At 54.5% G+C, this 13,855-nt stretch overlaps 3 protein-coding genes across 3 annotated transcripts; 1 reads left to right on the top strand and 2 right to left on the bottom strand.

Moving 5' to 3' along the window:
- Nucleotides 1-4,107: 4,107 nt before the first annotated feature.
- Nucleotides 4,108-4,698, bottom strand: LOC138372570 (prophage side tail fiber protein homolog StfR-like). Its single transcript, XM_069338050.1, has one exon. It carries the CDS (start codon nucleotides 4,696-4,698, stop codon nucleotides 4,108-4,110), a length of 591 nt encoding a protein of 196 aa, XP_069194151.1.
- An 18-nt stretch (nucleotides 4,699-4,716) lies between these two features.
- LOC138372571 (prophage side tail fiber protein homolog StfR-like) lies at nucleotides 4,717-6,042 on the bottom strand. The gene is made up of 2 exons (XM_069338052.1): nucleotides 6,020-6,042; nucleotides 4,717-5,917 (listed from the first exon to the last, which is right to left on the bottom strand). The coding sequence occupies exons 1-2, from the start codon at nucleotides 6,040-6,042 to the stop codon at nucleotides 4,717-4,719; spliced, it is 1,224 nt and encodes a 407-aa protein (XP_069194153.1).
- Nucleotides 6,043-6,072: 30 nt separating this feature from the next.
- LOC138372572 (streptococcal hemagglutinin-like) lies at nucleotides 6,073-9,467 on the top strand. The gene is made up of 2 exons (XM_069338053.1): nucleotides 6,073-7,791; nucleotides 7,833-9,467. The coding sequence occupies exons 1-2, from the start codon at nucleotides 6,073-6,075 to the stop codon at nucleotides 9,465-9,467; spliced, it is 3,354 nt and encodes a 1,117-aa protein (XP_069194154.1).
- The last annotated feature ends 4,388 nt before the right edge of the window (nucleotides 9,468-13,855 follow it).

The raw sequence follows: 13,855 nt of genomic DNA on the forward strand, positions 1-13,855 counted from the left end.
ACATCAGGTGACAAGGGACCCACCTGTGATCTACATCAGGTGACAAGGGACCCACCTGTGATCTACATCAGGTGACAAGTGATCCACCTGTGGTCTACATCAGGTGACAAGGGACCCACCTGTGATCTACATCAGGTGACAAGTGACCCACCTGTGATCTACATCAGGTGACAAGTGATCCACCTGTGGTCTACATCAGGTGACAAGTGACCCACCTGTGATCTACATCAGGTGACAAGTGACCCACCTGTGATCTACATCAGGTGACAAGTGATCCACCTGTGATCTACATCAGGTGACAAGTGATCCTCCTGTGGTCTACATCAGGTGACAAGTGATCCACCTGTGATCTACATCAGGTGACAAGGGACCCACCTGTGGTCTACATCAGGTGACAAAGGACCCACCTGTGGTCTACATCAGGTGACAAGTGATCCACCTGTGGTCTACATCAGGTGACAAGTGACCCACCTGTGGTCTACATCAGGTGACAAGTGACCCACCTGTGGTCTACATCAGGTGACAAGTGATCCACCTGTGGTCTACATCAGGTGACAAGTGATCCACCTGTGGTCTACATCAGGTGACAAGTGATCCACCTGTGGTCTACATCAGGTGACAAGTGACCCACCTGTGGTCTACATCAGGTGACAAGTGACCCACCTGTGGTCTACATCAGGTGACAAGTGATCCACCTGTGGTCTACATCAGGTGACAAGTGATCCACCTGTGGTCTACATCAGGTGACAAGTGATCCACCTGTGGTCTACATCAGGTGACAAGTGATCCACCTGTGGTCTACATCAGGTGACAAGTGACCCACCTGTGGTCTACATCAGGTGACAAGTGACCCACCTGTGGTCTACATCAGGTGACAAGTGATCCACCTGTGGTCTACATCAGGTGACAAGTGATCCACCTGTGGTCTACATCAGGTGACAAGTGACCCACCTGTGGTCTACATCAGGTGACAAGTGACCCACCTGTGGTCTACATCAGGTGACAAGTGACCCACCTGTGGTCTACATCAGGTGACAAGTGATCCACCTGTGGTCTACATCAGGTGACAAGTGATCCACCTGTGGTCTACATCAGGTGACAAGTGATCCACCTGTGGTCTACATCAGGTGACAAGTGACCCACCTGTGGTCTACATCAGGTGACAAGTGACCCACCTGTGGTCTACATCAGGTGACAAGTGACCCACCTGTGGTCTACATCAGGTGACAAGTGATCCACCTGTGGTCTACATCAGGTGACAAGTGATCCACCTGTGGTCTACATCAGGTGACAAGTGATTCACCTGTGGTCTACATCAGGTGACAAGTGACCCACCTGTGGTCTACATCAGGTGACAAGTGACCCACCTGTGGTCTACATCAGGTGACAAGTGATCCACCTGTGGTCTACATCAGGTGACAAGTGACCCACCTGTGGTCTACATCAGGTGACAAGTGACCCACCTGTGGTCTACATCAGGTGACAAGTGACCCACCTGTGGTCTACATCAGGTGACAAGTGACCCACCTGTGGTCTACATCAGGTGACAAGTGACCCACCTGTGGTCTACATCAGGTGACAAGTGACCCACCTGTGGTCTACATCAGGTGACAAGTGACCCACCTGTGGTCTACATCAGGTGACAAGTGACCCACCTGTGGTCTACATCAGGTGACAAGTGACCCACCTGTGGTCTACATCAGGTGACAAGTGACCCACCTGTGATCTACATCAGGTGACAAGTGATCCACCTGTGGTCTACATCAGGTGACAAGTGACCCACCTGTGATCTACATCAGGTGACAAGTGATCCACCTGTGGTCTACATCAGGTGACAAGTGATCCACCTGTGGTCTACATCAGGTGACAAGTGACCCACCTGTGATCTACATCAGGTGACAAGTGATCCACCTGTGGTCTACATCAGGTGACAAGTGATCCACCTGTGGTCTACATCAGGTGACAAGTGACCCACCTGTGGTCTACATCAGGTGACAAGTGACCCACCTGTGGTCTACATCAGGTGACAAGTGATCCACCTGTGGTCTACATCAGGTGACAAGTGACCCACCTGTGGTGTACATCAGGTGACAAGGGATCCACCTGTGGTCTACAAGAGGTGACAAGTGATCCACCTGTGGTCTACATCAGGTGACAAGTGACCCACCTGTGGTCTACATCAGGTGACAAGGGATCCACCTGTGGTCTACATCAGGTGACAAGTGACCCACCTGTGGTCTACATCAGGTGACAAGTGACACACCTGTGGTCTACATCAGGTGACAAGTGATCCACCTGTGGTCTACATCAGGTGACAAGTGATCCACCTGTGGTCTACAAGAGGTGAAAATGAGTAAATTAAAAACTGACAAAGACATCAAGTTACCATAAAAAAATAATTTCAAGTCAAAGGAAGAAAAATAATCTAAATAAAATCTTTGTAATTTCCAGTGTGACTGTGGTCGAGATGTGCGGAACGGCACCTCTAGGCCTACGGAACGGCACCTTCAGGCCTGCGGAACGGCACCTTCAGGCCTGCGGAACGGCACCTCTAGGCCTACGGAACGGCACCTCCAGGCCTACGGAACGGCACCTCCAGGCCTACGGAACGGCACCTCTAGGCCTGCGGAACGGCACCTCTAGGCCTACGGAACGGCACCTCCAGGCCTACGGAACGGCACCTCTAGACCTACGGAACGGCACCTCCAGGCCTACGGAACGGCACCTCTAGGCCTACGGAACGGCACCTCCAGGCCTACGGAACGGCACCTCTAGGCCTACGGAACGGCACCTCTAGGCCTACGGAACGGCACCTCCAGGCCTGCGGAACGGCACCTCTAGGCCTACGGAACGGCACCTCTAGGCCTACGGAACGGCACCTCTAGGCCTACGGAACGGCACCTCCAGGCCTACGGAACGGCACCTCTAGGCCTACGGAACGGCACCTCCAGGCCTACGGAACGGCACCTCTAGGCCTACGGAACGGCACCTCCAGGCCTACGGAACGGCACCTCTAGGCCTACGGAACGGCACCTCTAGGCCTACGGAACGGCACCTCTAGGCCTACGGAACGGCACCTCTAGACCTACGGAACGGCACCTCTAGACCTACGGAACGGCACCTCTAGGCCTACGGAACGGCACCTCTAGACCTACGGAACGGCACCTCCAGGCCTACGGAACGGCACCTCTATACCTACGGAACGGCACCTCCAGGCCTACGGAACGGCACCTCTAGGCCTACGGAACGGCACCTCCAGGCCTACGGAACGGCACCTCTAGGCCTACGGAACGGCACCTCTAGGCCTACGGAACGGCACCTCCAGGCCTGCGGAACGGCACCTCTAGGCCTACGGAACGGCACCTCTAGGCCTACGGAACGGCACCTCTAGGCCTACGGAACGGCACCTCCAGGCCTACGGAACGGCACCTCTAGGCCTACGGAACGGCACCTCCAGGCCTACGGAACGGCACCTCTAGGCCTACGGAACGGCACCTCCAGGCCTACGGAACGGCACCTCTAGGCCTACGGAACGGCACCTCTAGGCCTACGGAACGGCACCTCTAGGCCTACGGAACGGCACCTCTAGACCTACGGAACGGCACCTCCAGGCCTGCGGAACGGCACCTCCAGGCCTACGGAACGGCACCTCTAGGCCTACGGAACGGCACCTCCAGGCCTGCGGAACGGCACCTCTAGACCTACGGAACGGCACCTCCAGGCCTACGGAACGGCACCTCCAGGCCTACGGAACGGCACCTCCAGGCCTACGGAACTCAACCTCAGGACTGCGGAACTTGACCTCCAGGACACACGGATTTAAGGAGACGTAGGAGCCATGTGGCGCATTCTTTCGTGAGTCGTCACGCAACTTTCGAGCGTCCTGTCATTAGTCAATGTGCACGCCTCACGAACAGCAACGCACGCCTCACGAACAGCAACGCACGCCTCACGATTCCTCAAGCATGTTTTATGAACCCTTAAGCCAGCGTCACGAGCCCTCAAGCCAGCGTCACGAGCCCTCAAGCCAGCGTCACGAGCACTCAAGCCAGCGTCACGAGCCCTCAAGACAGCGTCACGATCCCTCATGCCAGCGTCACGAGCCCTCTAGGTAGCGTCACGAGCACTCAAGCCAGCGTCACGAGCCCTCAAGCCAGCGTCACGAGCCCTCAAGCCAGCGTCACGAGCCCTCAAGCCTGCGTCACGAGCCCTCAAGCCAGCGTCACGAGCCCTCAAGCCAGCGTCACGAGCACTCAAGCCAGCGTCACAAGCACTCAAGCCAGCGTCACGAGCCCTCAAGCCAGCGTCACGAGCCCTCAAGCCAGCGTCACGAGCCCTCAAGCCAGCGTCACGAGCCCTCAAGCCAGCGTCACGAGCCCTCAAGCCAGCGTCACGAGCCCTCAAGCCAGCGTCACGAGCCCTCAAGCCAGCGTCACGAGCCCTCAAGCCAGCGTCACGAGCACTCAAGCCAGCGTCACGAGCCCTCAAGGTAGCGTCACGAGCCCTCAAGCCAGCGTCACAAGCACTCAATCCAGCGTCACAAGCACTCAATCCAGCGTCACAAGCACTCAAGCCAGCGTCACAAGCACTCAATCCAGCGTCACGAGCCCTCATGCCAGCATCACGAGCCCTCAAGCCAGCGTCACGAGCACTCAAGCCAGCGTCACGAGCCCTCAAGACAGCGTCACGATCCCTCATGCCAGCGTCACGAGCCCTCTAGGTAGCGTCACGAGCACTCAAGCCAGCGTCACGAGCCCTCAAGCCAGCGTCACGAGCCCTCAAGCCAGCGTCACGAGCCCTCAAGCCTGCGTCACGAGCCCTCAAGCCTGCGTCACGAGCCCTCAAGCCAGCGTCACGAGCCCTCAAGCCAGCGTCACGAGCACTCAAGCCAGCGTCACGAGCCCTCAAGGTAGCGTCACGAGCCCTCAAGCCAGCGTCACAAGCACTCAATCCAGCGTCACAAGCACTCAAGCCAGCGTCACAAGCACTCAAGCCAGCGTCACGAACCCTCAAGCCAGCGTCACGAGCCCTCAAGCCAACGTCACGAGCCCTCAAGCCAGCGTCACGAGCCCTCAAGCCAGCGTCACGAGCCCTCAAGCCAGCGTCATGAGCCCTCAAGCTAGCGTCACGAGCCAACAAGCCAGCGTCACATGCCAAAAAGCCAGCGTCACGAGCCCTCAAGCCAGCGTCACAAGCCCTCAAGCCTGCGTCACGAGCCCTCAAGCCAGCGTCACGAGCCCTCAAGCCAGCGTCACGAGCCCTCAAGCCAGCGTCACGAGCACTCAAGCCAGCGTCACAAGCCCTCAAGCCAGCGTCACGAGCCCTCAAGCCAGCGTCACGAGCACTCAAGCCAGCGTCACAACCACTCAAGCCAGCGTCACGAGCACTCAAGCCAGCGTCACGAGCCCTCAAGGTAGCGTCACGAGCTCTTAAGGTAGCGTCACGAGCACTCAAGCCAGCGTCACAAGCACTCAATCCAGCGTCACAAGCACTCAAGCCAGCGTCACAAGCACTCAAGCCAGCGTCACGAACCCTCAAGCCAGCGTCACGAGCCCTCAAGCCAACGTCACGAGCCCTCAAGCCAGCGTCACGAGCCCTCAAGCCAGCGTCACGAGCCCTCAAGCCAGCGTCATGAGCCCTCAAGCTAGCGTCACGAGCCAACAAGCCAGTGTCACGAGCCAAAAAGCTAGCGTCACGAGCCCTCAAGCTAGCGTCACGAGCCCTCAAGCTAGCGTCACGAGCCAACAAGCCAGCGTCACATGCCAAAAAGCCAGCGTCACGAGCCCTCAAGCCAGCGTCACGAGCCCTCAAGCCAGCGTCATGAGCCCTCAAGCTAGCGTCACGAGCCAACAAGCCAGTGTCACGAGCCAAAAAGCTAGCGTCACGAGCCCTCAAGCTAGCGTCACGAGCCCTCAAGCTAGCGTCACGAGCCAACAAGCCAGCGTCACATGCCAAAAAGCCAGCGTCACGAGCCCTCAAGCCAGCATCACGAGCCAACAAGCCAGCGTCACGAGCCTACAAGCCAGCGTCACGAGCCCTCATGCCAACGTCACGAGCCCTCAAGCCAGCGTCATGAGCCCTCAAGCCAGCGTCACGAGCCCTCAAGCCAGCGTCACGAGCCAACAAGCCAGCGTCACGAGCCAACAAGCCAGCGTCACGAGCCAACAAGCCAGCGTCACGAACCCTCAAGCCAGCGTCACGAGCCCTCAAGCCAGCGTCACGAGCCCTCAAGCCAGCGTCACGAGCCCTCAAGCCAGCGTCACGAGCCCTCAAGCCAGCGTCACGAGCCCTCAAGCCAGCGTCACGAGCCAACAAGCCAGCGTCACGAACCCTCAAGCCAGCGTCACGAGCCCTCAAGCCAGCGTCACGAGCCCTCAAGCCAGCGTCACGAACCGTCAAGCCAGCGTCACGAGCCTACAAGCCAGCGTCACGAGCCCTCAAGCCAACGTCACGAGCCCTCAAGCCAGCGTCATGAGCCCTCAAGGCAGCGTCACGAGCCCTCAAGGCAGCGTCACGAGCCAACAAGCCACCGTCACGAACCCTCAAGCCAACGTCACGAGCCAACAATCCAGCGTCATGAGCCCTCAAGCCCACGTCACGAGCCCTGAAGCCAACGTCACGAGCCCTCAAGCTAGCGTCACGAGCCAACAAGCTAGCGTCACGAGCCAACAAGCCAGCGTCACGAGCCAACAAGCCAGCGTCACGAGCCAACAAGCCAGCGTCACGAGCCAACAAGCCAGCGTCACGAGCCTACAAGCCAGCGTCACGAGAATACAAGCCAGCGTCACGAACCCTCAAGCCAGCGTCACGAGCCCTCAAGCCAGCGTCACGAGCCAACAAGCCAGCGTCACGAGCCTACAAGCCAGCGTCACGAACCCTCAAGCCAGCGTCACGAGCCCTCAAGCCAGCGTCACGAGCCTTCAGGCCAGCGTCACGAGCCTTCAGGCCAGCGTCACGAGCCTTCAGGCCAGCGTCACGAGCCCTCAAGCCAGCGTCACGAGCCAACAAGCCATCGTCACGAGCCAACAAGCCATCGTCACGAGCCAACAAGCCATCGTCACGAGCCAACAAGCCATCGTCACGAGCCAACAAGCTAGCGTCACGAGCCAACAAGCCAGCGTCACGAGCCAACAAGCCAGCGTCACGAGCCAACAAGCCAGCGTCACGAGCCCTCAAGCCAGCGTCACGAACCCACAAGCCAGCGTCACGAGCCCTCAAGCCAACGTCACGAGCCCTCAACCTAGCGTCACGAGCCCTCAACCTAGCGTCACGAGCCAACAAGCCAGCGTCAAGAGCCAACTAGCCAGCGTCACGAGCCCTCAAGCCAACTTCACGAGCCCTCAAGCTAGCGTCACGAGCCAACAAGCTAGCGTCACGAGCCAACAAGCTAGCGTCACGAGCCCTCAAGCCAGCGTCACGAGCCCTCAGGCCAGCGTCATGAGCCCTCAAGCCAGCGTCACGAGCCCTCAAGCCAGCGTCACGAGCCAACAAGCCAGCGTCACGAGCCAACAAGCCAGCGTCACGAGCCCTCAAGCCAGCGTCACGAGCCCTCAAGCCAATGTCACGAGCCTTCAAGCCAGCGTCACGAGCCCTCAAGCCACCGTCACGTGCCCTCAAGCCAGCGTCACGAACCCACAAGCCAGCGTCACGAGCCCTGAAGCCAACGTCACGAGCCCTCAACCTAGCGTCACGAGCCAACAAGCCAGCGTCAAGAGCCAACAAGCCAGCGTCACGAGCCCTCAAGCCAGCGTCACGAGCCAACAAGCCAGCGTCACGAGCCCTCAAGCCAACGTCACGAGCCCTCAAGCTAGCGTCATGAGCCCTCAAGCCAGCGTCACGAGCCAACAAGCCAGCGTCACGAGCCAGCGTCACGAGCCAACAAGCCAGCGTCACGAGCCCTCAAGCCAGCGTCACGAGCCCTCAAGCCAGCGTCACGAGCCCTCAAGCCAACGTCACGAGCCAACAAGCCAGCGTCACGAGCCAACAAGCCATCGTCACGAGCCAACAAGCCATCGTCACGAGCCAACAAGCCAGCGTCACGAGCCAACAAGCCAGCGTCACGAGCCCTCAAGCCAACGTCACGAGCCCTCAAGCTAGCGTCACGAGCCAGCGTCACGAGCCAACAAGCCAGCGTCACGAGCCCTCAAGCCAGCGTCACGAGCCCTCAAGCCCGCGTCACGAGCCCTCAAGCCAGCGTCACGAGCCCTCAAGCCAGCGTCACGAGCCCTCAAGCCAGCGTCACGAGCCCTCAAGCCAGCGTCACGAGCCAACAAGCCATCGTCACGAGCCAACAAGCCATCGTCACGAGCCAACAAGCCATCGTCACGAGCCAACAAGCCATCGTCACGAGCCAACAAGCCAGCGTCACGAGCCAACAAGCCAGTGTCACGAGCCAACAAGCCAGCGTCACGAGCCCTCAAGCCAGCGTCACGAGCCTTCAAGCCAGCGTCACGAGCCCTCAAGCCACCGTCATGAGCCCTCAAGCCAGCGTCACGAACCCACAAGCCAGCGTCACGAGCCCTCAAGCCAACGTCACGAGCCCTCAACCTAGCGTCACGAGCCATCAAGCCAGCGTCAAGAGCCAACAAGCCAGCGTCACGAGCCCTCAAGCCAACTTCACGAGCCAACAAGCTAGCGTCACGAGCCAACAAGCTAGCGTCACAAGCCCTCAAGCCAGCGTCACGAGCCCTCAAGCCAGCGTCATGAGCCCTCAAGCCAGCGTCACGAGCCCTCAAGCCAGCGTCACGAGCCAACAAGCCAGCGTCACGAGCCAACAAGCCAGCGTCACGAGCCCTCAACCCAGCATCACGAGCCCTCAAGCCAACGTCACGAGCCTTCAAGCCAGCGTCACGAGCCCTCAAGCCACCGTCATGAGCCCTCAAGCCAGCGTCACGAACCCACAAGCCAGCGTCACGAGCCCTGAAGCCAACGTCACGAGCCCTCAACCTAGCGTCACGAGCCAACAAGCCAGCGTCAAGAGCCAACAAGCCAGCGTCACGAGCCCTCAAGCCAACGTCACGAGCCCTCAAGCTAGCGTCATGAGCCCTCAAGCCAGCGTCACGAGCCAACAAGCCAGCGTCACGAGCCCTCAAGCCAACGTCACGAGCCCTCAAGCTAGCGTCACGAGCCAGCGTCACGAGCCAACAAGCCAGCGTCACGAGCCCTCAAGCCAGCGTCACGAGCCCTCAAGCCAGCGTCACGAGCCCTCAAGCCAGCGTCACGAGCCCTCAAGCCAGCGTCACGAGCCAACAAGCCAGCGTCACGAGCCAACAAGCCATCGTCACGAGCCAACAAGCCATCGTCACGAGCCAACAAGCCAGCGTCACGAGCCAACAAGCCAGCGTCACGAGCCCTCAAGCCAGCGTCACGAGCCCTCAAGCCAACGTCACGAGCCCTCAAGCCAGCGTCACGAGCCCTCAAGCCAGCGTCACGAGCCCAAAAGCCAGCGTCACGAGCCCTCAAGCTAGCGTCACGATCCAACAAGCCAGCGTCACGAGCCAACAAGCCAGCGTCACGAGCCCCTCAAGCCAGCGTCACGAGCCCTCAAGCCAGCGTCACAAGCCAACAAGCCAGCGTCACGAGCCAACAAGCCAGCGTCACGAGCCAACAAGCCAGCGTCACGAGCCAACAAGCCAGCGCCAGCGTCACGAGCCAACAAGCCAGCGTCACGAGCCCTCAAGCCAGCGTCACGAGCCATTAAGGCAGCGTCACGAGCCAACAAGCCAGTGTCACGAGCCAACAAGCCAGCGTCACGAGCCAACAAGCCAGCGTTGCGAGCCAACAAGCCAGCGTCACGAGCCAACAAGCCAGCGTCACGAGCCAACAAGCCAGCATCACGAGCCAACAAGCCAGCGTCACGAGCCAACAAGCCAGCGTCACGAACCCTCAAGCATGTCTACACTCACTTTTCTACTGGAATCCCTAACACAGCTTCTCGTGAGGATTTTAGGAGGGTCGTTAGGGAGGGAGGAATTGATGCAGCTTGTTAAGAGAGAGGGAGGGAGTAGGAGGGAGAGGGATAAGTAAAGAGGGTCAGATAGTGAGTACTTCACCTTCAGATGATTTCGGGACTCAACGTCCCCGAGGCCCGGTCCCCGACCAGGTCTCCTGGTTGCTTGACAGGTCAATCAGGCTGTTGGACGCGGCTGCTCGCAGCCTGGCGTATAAATCACAGCCTGGTTGATCAGGAATCTTTTGGATGGGCTTATCAAGTTCTCTCTTGAACATTGCGAAAGGCCGACCAGTTATATGCCCCTTATGTGTAGTGGATGCGAGTTGAACAGTCTCGGGTCTCTGATGTTGATAGTCCTCTCTCTGAGTACCTATTGCACCTCTGCTCTTCAATGGGAGTGTTCTGCACATCCTGCCATGCCTTCTGGTCTCATGCGGTGTTATTTCTGTGTGCAGGATTGGGACTAGAGTAATAGATAAAAAGAAAAGAAAATCAGGTAAACAAAGTAATAACACATTTTCATAAAGTCTTAACATTTGCACACAATCAATGTGAAGAGAACACAAACAATCTTAATTCATAGCCATGGCGCAATTATCAAACAAAATTTGAATCAAATTTCCAAACAAAAGCTGAGGTCTTTTCTTCTGAAGTGGTTTGACACATCTTGTGTCACCCTGTACAGCGATGTTTGACTCATCTTGTGTCACCTTGTAAAGCGATGTTTGACACACCTTGTGTCACCTTGTACAGCGATGTTTGACACACCTTGTGTCACCTTGAACAGCGATGCTTGACACATCTTGTGTCACCTTGAACAGCGATGTTTGACGCACCTTGTGTCACCTTGTACAGCGATGTTTGACACACCTTGTGTCACCTTGTACAGCGATGTTTGACACACCTTGTGTCACCTTATTCAGCGATGTTTGACACACCTTGTGTCACCTTGTTCAGCGATGTTTGACACACCTTGTGTCACCTTGTACAGCGATGTTTGACACACCTTGTGTCACCTTGTTCAGCGTTGTTTGACACACCTTGTGTCACCTTGTTCAGCGATGTTTGACACACCTTGTGTCACCTTGTACAGCGATGTTTGGCATACCTTGTGTCACCTTATACAGCAATGTTTGACACACCTTGTGTCACCTTATACAGCGATGTTTGACACACTGTTATGATCTCAGGCTGCAGGAGAAATGAATCTTCCCCAGACAGTTATTCTGCAAGACCTGACCTAACTAAGAGGTCAAGGAAATATAAACCTGGAGATGTATATAATAGACCCTCGATTAAATTTGGTAAATAGTTTAAGAGTATTGACAGAGAATAAGGATATAAATAAATGACTTGACATGAGATGTGGAGAATTTGTTGGTGGTATGAGGCTGGAGCTTGAGCTCACTTGAATTGAAGAAATCGTGAAGGGAGGGCGTGCTCCGTTCGAGCCCCTAGTGAAGAAGAACCCCTATTTGATATACATTCAAGAGGAAGGAAGTGGACAGACGTTTCGACTGAGGAATACGTTTGGAAGTGTGTCAGCTCGAGTCGTGAACTGCAGGTGTTGTGGAGCAGTTAAAGCAGTTCTGTGGGTAGCCTGAGGCGCCCTGACTGTTGCCACCCCGCTAGCGAGCGCCAGCAAGCGCCCTTGTACAACTAACTCGGTGGTAAGCCCATTTTTAACCGGTTAACAGTGATTGCCTGTAGTTGGTCGTGTGCCCGGCGACCGTAGCAAGTGTATACCGATATATTAGGCATATTTTGATAAGGCAGGAAGCCTAAATAAGAAAATTAGGATGAGGGTACTAGCTGAGAAGAGAAGCAGCATAGCCTCTCCCGCCGAGCTCAGGGAGGGAACTGAGGGCCTGCCGCTATCTGTCTTGAGAGTGAGGAGCCCAGCCGGGTGGAGAATGAACCCGCCCGAGGGTGGGGGAGTCCCCTCACGGCTTTTGGGAATCAGAGAGGTGTAGAGTGAAGCCATTTATGTTAGGTGAATATTTTAGTTATCTGTTAATAGGGAAACATTTTTATTGGCATGTCAATGGGTTGCAGGTTTGTCTGGGGAAGGAGCTGATTAGGGAACCTCAAACCCAGTATAGGGAATTAGTGGATGAACCTCCAAGCCTGCTGGAGGAGCACTGTACTCTGTGGAAGAGCAAGCCCCATAGTGAGGAATTGGACCTCAAACTGTGTGAAGAGGAGCAGGTGAAGTGAAGTTTCACATGCTTCTGTGGAATCAGTGGTGGAATACCACTAGCGTCCAAAGAAAACTTGATGGTACAGCAAACTGGAAGAGCAGTAGAGGATCCTGGTAGATAAACCTGGAAGATGCTGATGATGTCAGGTAGTGAACTTCCAGATGTGGAAAGGAAGTTCTTATTGACTACTTGTAGGGAGTTCGTAAAGTGCTTGATTGTCATTAGTGTGCAAGACAAGATTCAATGAAAAGTGGGTGATTGGTTATCATTTTTGTGTGAAGGAATACTTATACTAAGGTTTATAGAGTTACAGTTATAGGATGGATTACCTGTGGATATATATATATATATATATATATATATATATATATATATATATATATATATATATATATATATATATATATATATATATATATTGGTAGCAGTCTTTCCTGTAGACATATATTATTAAATATGACCGAAAAAGTAAGATTAATAATTCTAACACGAATTTTCTCAATCTTTCGTACATTTCTTTTCACTGTTGGTGGTAATTCAAAAATCAATTCTCCAAAATTCATTTTTATTTCTAGTCTGACGCGACACTTGAGCGCGTTTCGTAAAACTTATTACATTTTCAAAGACTTTAGTTTACACATACACAACTGAATAGAACTTACACATCTCCGATTTGTTTATATCTACATTTGAGTGAGGAGGATAGGGTGAGGTGGTATTAATAGGGTATTAAATTCATCAACACAAGACAGAACACGAAACAATGGGTATTGAATAGAAGTGATTGTAGAAAGCCTATTGGTCCATATTTCTTGATGCTTCTATATTGGAGCGGAGTCTTGAAGTGGGTAGAATATAGTTGTGCATTAATTGGCTGTTGATTGCTGGTGTTGACTTCTTAATGTGTAGTGCCTCGCAAACGTCAAGTCGCCTGCTATCGCTGTATCTATCGATGATTTCTGTGTTGTTTACTAGGATTTCTCTGGCGATGGTTTGGTTGTGGGAAGAGATTATATGTTCCTTAATGGAGCCCTGTTGCTTATGCATCGTTAAACGCCTAGAAAGAGATGTTGTTGTCTTGCCTATATACTGGGTTTTTTGGAGCTTACAGTCCCCAAGAGGGCATTTGAAGGCATAGACGACGTTGGTCTCTTTTAAAGCGTTCTGCTTTGTGTCTGGAGAGTTTCTCATGAGTAGGCTGGCCGTTTTTCTGGTTTTATAGTAAATCGTCAGTTGTATCCTCTGATTTTTGTCTGTAGGGATAACGTTTCTATTAACAATATCTTTCAGGACCCTTTCCTCCGTTTTATGAGCTGTGGAAAAGAAGTTCCTGTAAAATAGTCTAATAGGGGGTATAGGTGTTGTGTTAGTTGTCTCTTCAGAGGTTGCATGGCGTTTCACTTTCCTTCTTATGATGTTTTCGACGAAACCATTGGAGAAGCCGTTGTTCTAGCAGGTCCTAGTCAACAACGGCTTCTCCAATGGTGTCCAAACTGGACATTCTTCAGAGATACATGTATAAAATAGAGCTAAATTATATGCCACTGAACTAAAAACATCAACACCAATAACAGTAAAAGTAATGTACATGCTGTAATGACAGTGCTAGCGCAGATGTTATAACACTAACAGATACAGCACACTACTGATATAGATCCTATATCATCAATATTAATGTCGCATGACTAACATTAATGCCATA

Source organism: Procambarus clarkii, chromosome 39 (assembly GCF_040958095.1).
Source record: "Procambarus clarkii isolate CNS0578487 chromosome 39, FALCON_Pclarkii_2.0, whole genome shotgun sequence".
Lineage (NCBI taxonomy): Eukaryota > Metazoa > Arthropoda > Malacostraca > Decapoda > Cambaridae > Procambarus > Procambarus clarkii.

Excerpts from the sequence above, each read along its gene's own strand:
- LOC138372570 (XM_069338050.1), bottom strand. The coding sequence starts at position 4,698 with ATGAGGGATCGTGACGCTGTCTTGAGGGCTCGTGACGCTGGCTTGAGT.
- LOC138372571 (XM_069338052.1), bottom strand. The coding sequence starts at position 6,042 with ATGAGGGCTCGTGACGCTGGCTT. Across the intron at positions 5,918-6,019 it reads AGGGCTCGTGACGCTGGCTT|CTTGAGGGCTCGTGACGCTA; the intron begins GTAGGCTCGTGA and ends TCGTGACGCTAG.
- LOC138372572 (XM_069338053.1), top strand. The coding sequence starts at position 6,073 with ATGAGCCCTCAAGCCAGCGTCACGAGCCCTCAAGCCAGCGTCACGAGC. Across the intron at positions 7,792-7,832 it reads TCACGAGCCCTCAAGCCAAC|CGTCACGAGCCAACAAGCCA; the intron begins GTCACGAGCCCT and ends CCCTCAAGCCAG.